The following is a 12,154-nucleotide window of genomic DNA, read 5'->3' as shown; positions in this document are numbered from 1 at the left end:
TTGGTATCGCTGCTGCCTACAGGTATATGCCCTCCGTCACCGATTTTCTCTCTTTAAGAGTTGCTTATTGGGGAAACCTGTCCACTTAAATTTTTCTATTTCTACATCTGCATACATACATGTGTATGTACCCACATTTGTATCACTCTCCTGTCTCAGTTTATGTTACTTTTGTGAGGAGATCAATTTCAGTGAACTGGGTGAATAAGCCAGTGACAGGCAATTACCATTGAGAATTGTAAAAAAGAAAACAAACGTTCTCTAAGTTTAGAAAATAAGAACCCTGAGTCTGTCCTTGGAGGGTAGGAAATGGAAGCATCCACGCTGCACATGTGCAAAAAAAAAAAAAAAATGGAGTTCAGTCTGTGCGCATGTCTGTTGAGAAGGGACCTGTGTGTGGCCATCAGGCCTCATGGGGCGTGGCTCACTGTGGCTCCACCCAGCACGGCTCAGTCCATCCAGGCCCTGAGATCCTGAGTTTCCTTGAAGAACACTGTACGTTTTCCGATTTTCTCTTTTTTTATGGCTTTGGCCTCATGCATATAAGAGCCTTCTGACTATGTCTTATTATTACTGCATTTTAAAGGAAATTGTTATGTCTACCAAGAACAAAAACATGAATAACTGACAGTATTAAGGGTCCCAGGTAGAAAACACAGTTATGGAAGGTCTGATAAAAGGTAGGAAAAGAAACACCTGGTATAGAAGAGGGGGATAGAATAATATAGTGGTCAAAACTCAAGAGTTTTGGAGTCAAACGTATGTGGATTAAAATTCTAGCTTTAGGACTTCTAGTGGTTAGAACTTATTATTTCGTTTTGTGTGTGTGTGTAGTTGTGTAGTTGTTGTTGTTGTTATTGTTGTTTTAATTTCAGGCTTATTAAAAAACTTTCAAGAAACATTGAAAGAGTTCCCATATAGCTTTCACCTAGCTTCCCAAATGTCAATACCTTATATATTCATGGTATAATTATTGATACCAAGACATCACCCTTGTCCTATACTCTTAACTAATCTGTAGGTCTTGTTCATATTTGTTAATTGTTCCCAGACCATCTGTTTTTCTTATTTAGAATCCACTCCAGGACCTACATTGCATGTATTTGTCCAATATCCTAGCATCCTTCAATCTATGACAGTTTTTCAGTCTTTCTTTGTCTTTCGTGAACTTGACGCTTCTGACGAGTAATGGTCAGTTACTTCATATAATGTGTCTGATTTGGGGTTTGTCTACTGTTCTTCATGTTTTAACATGGGTCTCTGTTTTTGGCAAAAATTTTTGTGGTATTACGGAAATGGTATTTTGTCCTTCATTGTGCATCATATCAGGAGGTACGTGACTGGTGATGTTAACTTTGATCACCAGCTTTGGGTGATGTCTTCCAGATTTTGTTCCTTCACTGTAAAGTTACTATGTTTCCTTTTGTGATGATCAGGTATCTTTTGTAGGATACTTTGTGACTATGCAAATATCCTGTTTATTATCTTACTTCCAACTTCTAATTTTAGCATTTATACTTGCCAAATACAGGCAAAATACTTGGCATAATGGCTCATATATTAAATGCTAATTCTATTTTCCTAACACCAATAAATATAGTAGTTATGATTATTCCAATATAACAAATATGAGAGCATCATAACATGGCTCAGAACATAGTATCTAATGGTGATATTGGTTCTGTTGGTAAAGCAGTTTGCCTGCATTGATATTAGAGACAACAGATATCCCATCACTTCCAGCTCTTTGTTAGGAATCAAATAGGGAGCTATTTTTGTTTAGGAAACTAGTTCCAAGGAACTATTGCTATGCTAGGCACCTTCGTGTGTGTAATGTAATATTCACCATCATTGACTCAGCGCTTATGAAGGTCCACATGTTATTTGGTCATTTGATCCTTATAATAAACCCTTGAAGAAACGTCTTGACTACAGATGAGCAAACTGTGGCTTAAGTAGGCTAAATAATTTATGAAATCACAAGCTACTAAGCACCAAAGCAGGGATATAATTTCAAGTCTCTCTGAGTCCAAAACCATGCTAGATCATTAAAAACGAGAAAAGAACCATTGCAAATTGAAAAATAAAGCTTCATCAGGCTCCACTAAAAGAAGATTACAAAATGTGTGTTTTCTGATTGGTAAAGGAGGAAGGCTCTGGTGATCGATTCTAAGCACTTATAGGTGAATGAGTTTTATGTGGACTTTATCCAGGTTCAAGAAAATTACTCAATTGTTTTGTGCATTCTGGAAGGATATATCATATCACAATTAAGAAATTAAGTTTATTCATAGTTAGCTACAAAAAAAGTTATCCTAAGAAGAGTGATTATTCAGTCATTCTTATTTACTAGATATATAAATCTTATTAGAAATGAGATCATTTATTCAGGTATTCCAGACGAAAACTAGTGTCACTAGAAATACCCATGTAAATAAAGCAAAACGTATGTTTTTTCTTAAATTTTGCAGTTCCTCTCAATGTTAAGGCTTGCCATAAATAAATTGAAAATCATATGTTTCAAGATTTATTTGATTTATTTTTTGAAATGTTTTTGGGAAAAATAATACAGACCTCATTTTGTCAATAATAATAATAATAATAATATCCCACCTATTTGACAGCTACAAGATACAAATGTGTGCCCCTCAAACATCAAATGATTTGAATGACTGAAAAGAAAATGTTAAAATATGTAGCTAAATATTAATGATTGATTCATGAATTCATTCTCCAATAAGTGAATTATCGCTAAATTCTTTGGACACTTTGCTATCATGAACTCATGAAATCAGCAATTACTTAAAGTTTAGTTACTACTGATTTTCTTGCCACAAGCTCCAAGCTCTTTTTATCAGGATTATGTCTTAAACAAATGAAATAAACACTTGGGGGAACCAGGAAAGTGTAGCTTTATTACTGTATATAAGTAGATGTCTTTAAAAAAAAAGTCTTAAAATAAAAAAGCAGTTTTTATTAATGACATTTAAAAAACGGCTTTTAATATGATAAATGTGCCCACTCCATATACTTAACTTGTATTAAGAGGCTTCTGTCTTTAAAGTGTTATAGGCATTGGCAAATTAATTTATTGTTGTAATACTTCTGAGAAATAGGCAAACAAGTTAAACTAGAATAGTGTTTACTTAGGATTACAATTCCCGTGTTATTAAAAAAGAATTAGCAGAGATCATAATAATTAGTCTGAAACAGATAGCTATTAGCATAAGAAGAATCTGTAGAAGAGGCAATAAGAGGTGCAGACATACTTAGAGGTCTGGGAGGATGGTCCTAATTGAGTCTGATAGTCTGTTCCCAGCAGCAATTTTATGGGGTGTATTGTGGGAGATTGTGATGTGGTTTTAAAGGTCACAGTTGTGCATGGCTGTACCTGCCATGAATCTGCACCATACCACCTGGGATCTATTTATAAACCTGTACAGACTCTTCAAAGAATGTTTCATAAGTTTTTCCTCCCCCATATGGAGAAGTCATATATGTGCTTGCTTGTCTCAAAATTACCATTTCTCCTTTCAAATAATTCACTGCTTTCCACGGAGTGTAGTAAGGAAGTAGCAAATTCAGTTGATCTTATTTATGTCACGCATGCTCTTGAAAATTTCACTTCTGAGCTTTTATTTTATATTTTTTCCCAGACCGTTAATTAATAATCACATGACAGGTTTGCTGAACCCTTCCTCCCTTTACATGGATATATTGCTTAAGGGGCGAGATCCAAGACAGGGTAAAGTGCAAAGTATGTTTCAATATTACGTTGGCTTTTGTTTACAGTGGCTTTTTGTGACAAATTCCAGGGTTCTGTTAGCCTTTCTGGTTGCAGAAGAGTCCCTTGTTGAATATACTACTTGGGGTCTTTCTTATTTATTTTTTATTATGTAGCTAAAAGATGCTTAAGTAATGAGTCTTCTCACACCTAACCAAAATAACTCTTTGCCTTGTACTCTTTCTCTCAGTTGGTGGTACTGCAGTCCACCAGTCACCCAGCTGGAAACTTGTCCTTTTTTTCTAGACTGTCTTCCTTCACTCCCAATTTAAGTGTCCTTTCAGTAATCACAAAGTCCCTGCTTTTACTTTCTGCCTATATGTTGACCCATCGTTTCTGTTCTCGTGGCTTAAGGTCTCATCTGGTTAACTTCTGGTTCTTCCTTCACAAGAGTCAGTGTTAGTGCCTTCTGCTCTGGGATCGGTGCCTCTCTTGGTCCTTACTCTGCCCCTGCCTAGTCCTGCTATTTATCCCTATGTGATGTTCCCCTGCACAACTTTGTGAACCCTTAAAGGAAGGAATTGGGTGGGACTTACTGACCGTTTTATCCCAGCCCCTGACTTATGGCCTGGTAAATATGAGGTGTTAAGTAAGTGATCGTCAATTGGATGAATGAACAAATAAAGTTTTTCTTCAGCTCCCCCCATGCCTGTTTTATATATCACACTGAGACAAAATAATGATCCAGTTATCCATGGGTAATTATATTGAATATATAATCCTTCAGCTTCCAAACACATCATGAAATTCTAGGGAAATTTATGTTTGTTTTTGTTTTGATATTATTTGGGTGTGTGTGTGTGTGTGTGTGTGTATGTTTTAAGAAGGAATAATAATTTTCAAAAATTTGCCTTTCTGTATGACTTTTCTCACCACTTTGTTTTAATCTCAGTTAATTAGGACCATTGCCTTTGGTGTCCATCAAACCCAGGTTCCAGTTCTAGTTTTCATCTTGGGCCATTTTTAACTACTCTGGTGCTGAGTTAGCTTCATTTTGATACAGTTATTATTTGAATCTTGTGAAACTGCTTTATGTGTATATGTAGATACATAAAGAATGCTAGGTAAGATATACTAAGCAGACATAACCTGAACTAAGAGGTCAAAGAGGGACTTTCTGGATGTGATCCTAGCTAGTTCTTGTTGATGCTTCTACATATTCCTTCTGGCTCCCTGAGTTCACCTGAAACCATGGGAGGCAGTTCTAACAAATCAGCCACTTTCCAGCTTAAGTACTGTATTTCTTCTTTCTACCTGAGGGTGCAAGCATGGATAGTCTGGTGGAGGGGAGAGTTAACCCCTATTCAGTAGGAGATGGGAGCTGATGGACAAATGTCCCAGCCTCCTGACTTCCAATGAAAAGATTCTGAGGTATGTCTTTCCTGTTGTTGCTCAGAGATTCTCTAAGGAGAGAACTAGCTATAGCAGTGAGATACCTAATAATGTATCTACCACTGGTTTCTCTTTTCTTTGTCTCACTTTTCCCACTTTCTTTACCAAATGCTTCCTGATCACCTTCCATACAAACTATCTGCCCCTAAGTATTTATGTCAGTGTTGATATTTGGAGCACTAACTAAACTGAGCCAAGGCTTAAAGAATATGGAAGCCATGACCAACCAAGGTTGAAAGATTTTGACAGTGAGAAGAGACATCATGTAGCAGTACCAGAGCCAAGGCTTAAAGGTGGCAGTTACAGGAACTAAAAGATACTCTAGAAGACTGGCTGGAGCAGAAAATGAGGTAGCAGGGGCCAGTTAGTGTTTGGTCTTAGAACTCATGGTCACTATTGTGATATGATTGCAGAGATGGTGGTATCTAGATTGAATGAAGTGGGGGAGTGATATGCTAGATGGTATGGAGAACGAATTCTAGGGGAAGTAGAGCCAAGACACTATGAGGAAATTATTAAGCACCTACATTTGGGAACTATTACCCACAGAAAAAATGAGTGGATTTCACAAGTATTGAGAAGGTAACATCTTTCTAAATTTCCATTGCTAAGTTCTTTATCAGAGTCATTGAGGTGGGCATGGTGGTAACTAAGGTAAACTGGTAAATTATACATGAAAACATTTCAGCCATTTTTCTTCATGATAGTGCTCTTCTTGATCATATAATAGCAAATTTTCTTTCAGAGCCCATTTTCTTCTCAAAAACAGAGTCTTTAACTTATGTACTTATGCACCTCCATCTTCTAAAAATATTGAAATATTTGTGGTGGCCGAGATACTAACATCATATTCTTCCGGTTCATCTGTGGTAGTAAATGATAGAATTTGTTAATGATGTATGTTTAAACCCAACTCCTAGTTTGGAAGTGAGGATGCCTATGGATAGTAAATTTTACCAATTTGCTTATGAGTATGAAAATAAATTAGAATGATGAAGAACCATACACCACAGCAAGTGCCTTTATAAAAATTTTTTTGATGTCTTTTGTGAGATATGTGATTTTGCCATTAAACCTTTTATTTGAGGGCGATTAATAACCACTCATTTCAGTTAGTGCAGTGAAAATGGGTTTTCTTGTTCCCATTAATCAGCAAAAATTAAAAATGGTGATAAACCCTTTCTGAAGATGCAACTTTCATTAAAAAGGAGGAAATGAAAAACTAATTGAAAGTTACTGTAAATTTTGAATCATTAATTTCATGCCAAAATAAGTCATTAGAAATCTCTGATGGATATAAAAAAGCAATCATTTGCAAAATTGGAATGAGCAAAATTCAATCTAGGTGTACTTCTCTGTTTTTTTTAATTTGTATATTGGGAGAGCTATAATATAGAGATTGTTGAATTTTAACAAAAAAGCCTTTTGCTATATGTAGTTTGTATGTGCTGTGGGGTTCTAAACCAACTGATTAACTCCCCTCAGGATCCTTTTATTTCATTTGGTCACCTTTGTTGTAACTCACTGCTTTTCTTGCTTTTTGTCTAATGATAATATGTCTGGTTCATATCACTTCACTATGAAAAATCTAAGGTTTTTGTTTTGCCTTGTGTTTTGTTTTTATTTTACTATCTATACTATATATGTATATTTATTGTATAAATTGTATGTTGAATGTATAAATATATCTGATATATAAAAACAATAATATATAAATATTTGTCAATAATATAAATATATAATATATACATATGACATATAATAATAAATTAAAATACATATAAATAAAATTAAAAGCCTCAATCCCCTTTTTAGAAAAGAGAAGGGTAAAATTTATGAGCTTTCTTCTTGAGTCTCTCCAGTTTTCTTCTATGCAAGGAAAAGTAGTTCTCTAATAACCAGCATTTTATTCTTCAACTCTGCTTTTGAAAGTGGACATAATATACTAAATCTGGAGAGCTCATCACACCAAAAATAAAAATATCTGCAGGTCTAAATCACAGTGCAAGGTATCTTGTTCCATGAAACTACCTTTCATTATGGGACGTACAGAAAACAAATTGAATGTATAATTGCATAATACTTTTTTGATGTTGTATCCAATGAAACTTGGCAGATAACATGCTCTACTATTTTGGAAAAAACTAATCAAACTAAAAAGAATTGTAAAATTAATTGGTTACCATAATAACTGAACTGATTCTCAGTGGACAACTAAAAGGCAATAGTGATGTTAAGAGAGAGTAGCTTAAATTGCAGTGGAAACTTCCAGATTCCTTTTGTAAGTGAAGAACAGACCAACAGACCATCACAGCGAACTTTTTTTCTTCTCACATACTTCGAACACTTAATCACCAGAAAAAAAGAAATCCTTTATTATCATCTAGGATTCAGGTTCAAATAGCCAACTGCAGTCATAGCGGTGCAAAGTAGAAGCATCATTTTTTTTTTTTAAAGTGGAAGACTTTTCATTTTACATTTACTATTATGCACATTATTGATTTTCTTTTCTGGTTGTTGTTCCTTGCAGAGAGTGAATCTATCTTTCGATTTTCCATTTTATGGCCATTTTCTACGTGAAATCACTGTGGCAACTGGGGGTAAGTGGTTTTCTACCCATTCACCCTAAATAATCTACAGTTTCACTATAGTTATTATTTTTAATTTACTTTACATTTCAATAGGGACACTTATTGGGAAAACTATTGTCTTCTATCACAAAGTCACGGGTATAAATAAAACCTGAGAAAGAGTATAGCTATTGGAAAAACTTTTCAGAAGAAAAAAATTGTAGTTATAATAATTTTCAGCTTAGATTCATCTGTTTTCCTTCTACCTTTCCCCCCTCCCTTCTTTTCCTTCTGTGTTTTAATTCATTTTTGGTAATATGGTAAGACTGCATAAATGGGAAGAGATCTAGAAAAAAAGGTGCTTACGGAAGTTGTTACAGTATTTTTCTTCTCTCTTAATGTGTAGAATTGATTGACATAAATATATAGACAAACATCACCTCATGTATATTAGTTTCAATTATTTCGGTCCTCCCCCCATGCTTTCAATGCCACTTAGGTTGACTGGCAACTCATTTGAATCTTAAAAATAAACACTGAGATTCAGTATGTAATCTTTTAGTGTTATTTTTCTGCACAACCTTTGGAGGTTACTTTAGAGATTAATAATACCCTCGAAAGGCAATTATTGTACTTTATAATATATGCCAGAAGTCAGAAAAAAATGTAACCCTTAAGTGCTACTAGCAGAGATAAGCAAAAGGCCAGAGACTATCCCTGTATTCTGAGAGAAAAACATAAAAATGGAAGCCTAAGTAAAGATGTAAGTTAAAAGAAATCCAGGCCGAGTGCCTGTGCCTAATGCACCAAAGACCAGAGTCCTTCTCCTATACTGGGTTTCATGATTGCTCTTCCAAAAGGATAAGAGAGTCCTGTTGATCACTACTGCCATATTTTAATATAAGACTTAGAATTATGTAGGAATCAGAATAAGCTTTGTAACTGGAAATATCAACAAGCAAATAAGAGTTTTTGAGTATCTACTCTGAGCTAAGGTAATACAGGTACCTCTGTCTTGGGATTACATAGCCTACTGGACTATTAGAGTGAAGCAGAATGTGGCAGTTCCTTAGAAAATACAAATCATGAAGTATGGTTTCCAGGGATGACAAAGCTCAGAGAGCTGTGAACATTCTGTATAGAGAAATGATTAAGATCTTCCTTGAAGGACGTCTCAGTTTCATTTTGATACAGTGTAGGGAAAGAAGAGTAGGTCTCATGGAAGAATTTCTCGAGTAATTATACAGAACAAGAAATGGGTAAGGTATATTTTGGTTACCAAATAATTGAGTTTGAGTGAAGCTGAGAGTGGGTTTACAAAAAAACACGTCCTATTAAGATGATAAAAATAGATTGGGACAATTTTATATACTGCCTCAAGAGTCCGTTGGAGTCGATAGTACTTATTTAGGTAAGTGATGAGCTTAAGAAACTGAATCCAGACATTTGTGTAATGCCTTCAAGTATAAAAAGACTTCGTTAGTACACATATTTGGAAGAATATTGCAATAGTTTGTGTGACACATATTGAGGGCCTTGGCAATTCTGTGGCTTCAAACAGAGAAATGATGCCGTCAGCCAAAATTACAGACTCAAGCAGAAGAGCGGGTTTTAGGGAATGCCAATGGCTTCAGTTCTGAAACTATTAAATTATGTGTAAAGAAAGGACTAAGTATGGGGCACCTGGGTGGCTCAGCTGGTTAAGCATCCAGCTCTTGGTTTCGGCCCAGGTCCTGATATCAGGCTTATGAGATCGAGGCCCGGGTCAGGCACTGCGCTTTGCATGGAGGCTGCTTGTCCCTCTCCCTCCCCCTTTGCGCCCCCCCCAAATAAATAAATAAAAGCTTTTAAAAAAGGACTCAATATAAGCAAATTCACAGAAGGACTGTGTCTTTTTGAGCCCACTGTGTATTTCTGTGCTAGTATATTGCATGGCATTTAATAGCCATTTAATTAATATGTTGAAGGAATGAGAGAAAAAGAAAAAAGTAAGGTTGACATCATGAATTACATCACGCCTCCTAGCATCTTGAAAGTATGATAGAAGCATGGTTATTTTATAATATGGACATTAGGCATATTTTCTGACATTTGGGTTACTAGTGTTCCACTGAATTTCAGAAAGTGAATTCTTAATCACATTTGTTCAAAATCTACACACACAGCAGTAAAAATATGGGCACCTTTGATTTTCAGCTTCTCAAATTGCTTTATCCTTAAAAGTCATGCTAGTGATTCAGCCAATATGAACTAAGATTTCCCTTAGCTGAGTTGGTAGGAAAAAAAAAAAAACCCAAACCAATAGCTATATCATCTTTACTGCTTCAAAGTACCACTTTCCTTTGAAACGATCCTCAAAATAAGTGAAAAATCTGGTGCCTTGAATGATCTCTGTCTTCTTTGAAGAGAACACTAATGTAAAGAAACTCTTTTTTCTCTATTTAAAATAAGCTAGCCTGGAAGTTGCATATATAAACCCATACCCTATTTAAAGGAGACTCAGCTGAGATAATTTACACACTTATCTGAGTTCCTTCAAAATGAAACTAGAGATCTCCTGTAAGCTTTCAAATAAATAAATAACTTCTTTGCACTTTTATTTTTCATTTACTGAGTCAGTTTTGGAGTCCCTATCGTGTGAAAGGCACAGTGTGTGATACTTCACTGTATGCAAAGAATAAATTTGGGGTCCTGCTCCAAAGCTGAGAGTCTAAGAAGAGTAAGGGGTATATGACTGAGCGTAAGAGGAGGCTCACTGTAGATGCTGCTGGGGCGGAAGGTTGTTCTGGGAGGAGACCATTCCTTTTGGGCCAACCGAGAACAGGTTTGTAATATTGGCCTTGAAGGAAGGTAGAGGTTTAGTAGGCAAAGAGGCAGATGGAAGTGATGTGGAGAGGGATGGGACTGTCCAGACAAGGGGATGGTGAGCTAAGGGACAGAGCTGAACCTATAGTGAACATATCAGGAGGGCTGACAGAATATATCAGTTTATCCTGAATGGAAGGTTGGAGTTAGAGTCTAGTAGAGAGGAGATGGGAGGAGGGATGGAAAATACCTTGAACATTATAAATTTGCTTGCTAGCCAGCAGCTATCAGGTATTTTTGAGAGCAGATCTGGCCTGTGCTGGCAGGGGAGAGCAGGGTAAGTTGGGGGGTGGGGGCAAGAACGCAGTCAGCAGCAAGGATTTGGTATCTCCGCAAGGTCTGCCGTGCCTTGGCCAGGGTGGGTGCAGTGAAGAAGGACGGAAGGGACCAGCACAAGACACGGTGTCGGGTTCTTTCATCATAAGGGCTGCGGAGGTTTCTAGGCAAAAGGATCTGTGAGGACGCAGTGAGTAAAGCTAAGAATGGCTCAAATGGGGACTTGTGAATAGAATTTTGATGGATCTCTTCTGTGATTGACTAGGTGTGAGAGGCAGACGGACCTATCTGACAAATGCTCGTCACATCAGAAATCTTGAAAAAGTTATTAACTATGAATGGCTTGGGAGAAAAGTAGAAACTGCGAGTGAGGTCAAGTTGAGTGTAGGCCATTCTAAAGAGACCAGGGACTGGGATTTTTAAGTAGGGACACATGGGTGTCTGTGAAACGGATATGAATATTCTATTGACTGTCAGTTCTCTTCGATTGTGTCTATAGATTCCTCTTGAACTTGTTTTTACATTAGGTTGGGGGAAAAGAAAGTGAAATGTGAAAGTGGATATTTTCAACCACAATTTGCTTCATTCCTCCCACACTGTTTTCCCATTTCCCATGCCTCCTTAAAATCCAGCCCCACTCCTCCTCTCTTTCTCTGTTCACATAGACACAAATTTCTTTTTTTTAAAATATTTTATTTATTTATCTGACACAGAGAGAGAGAGAGAGATCACAAGTAGGCTGAGCAGCAGGCAGAGAGAGAGGGGGAAGCAGGCTCCCCACTGAGCAGAGAACCCGATGTGGGGCTTGATCCCAGGACCCTGAGATCATGACCTGAGACAAAGGTAGATGCTTAACCCGCTGAGCCACCCAGGCGCCCCTAGACACAAATTTCTTTAAGACTGAAATGACCTTAAAGGTGTCTGTGTTACTGCTAATACCAGCACCATTTCAAAACAGAAAATAGTTTAAAAATACAGACATCTGCCTAAGTTATTGTTACCCATCTTTATATTTAAATATATATGTATTTAATTATGAACACACTTAAGTTTATAGTTAAAAATGTAAATAAAAACTAAATATCTGGCCATTTATTTATAAATTATAAGCATGAGTCTTTGTTAAGCATTTTAATTTTCAAAAGCTTCAATCATCCATACAAATAACAAAATGAATTAGAAATACCATCTTATTTTCTGGTTCACTGGTAACAGAATTTGAAAGCATTCATTTATCTTTTTATTTAAAAGATACTTCAGAATGCAA

General features: G+C 36.3%; 1 protein-coding gene across 2 annotated transcripts in view; it reads left to right on the top strand.

Moving 5' to 3' along the window:
• Positions 1-12,154, top strand: part of PLXDC2 (plexin domain containing 2) — a 467,666-nt gene that overhangs the window by 239,365 nt on the left and 216,147 nt on the right. For both annotated transcript variants that reach the window (XM_032880865.1, XM_032880866.1), the window contains exon 4: positions 7,707-7,776. In XM_032880865.1, the coding sequence (XP_032736756.1) occupies positions 7,707-7,776 (70 nt within the window). The remainder of the gene's footprint in view (positions 1-7,706; positions 7,777-12,154) is intronic.

This window comes from Lontra canadensis, unplaced genomic scaffold, assembly GCF_010015895.1.
Source record: "Lontra canadensis isolate GAN:19392208 unplaced genomic scaffold, GSC_riverotter_1.0 scaffold72, whole genome shotgun sequence".
NCBI lineage: Eukaryota > Metazoa > Chordata > Mammalia > Carnivora > Mustelidae > Lontra > Lontra canadensis.
This window is presented reverse-complemented; position numbering and strand designations above follow the sequence as displayed.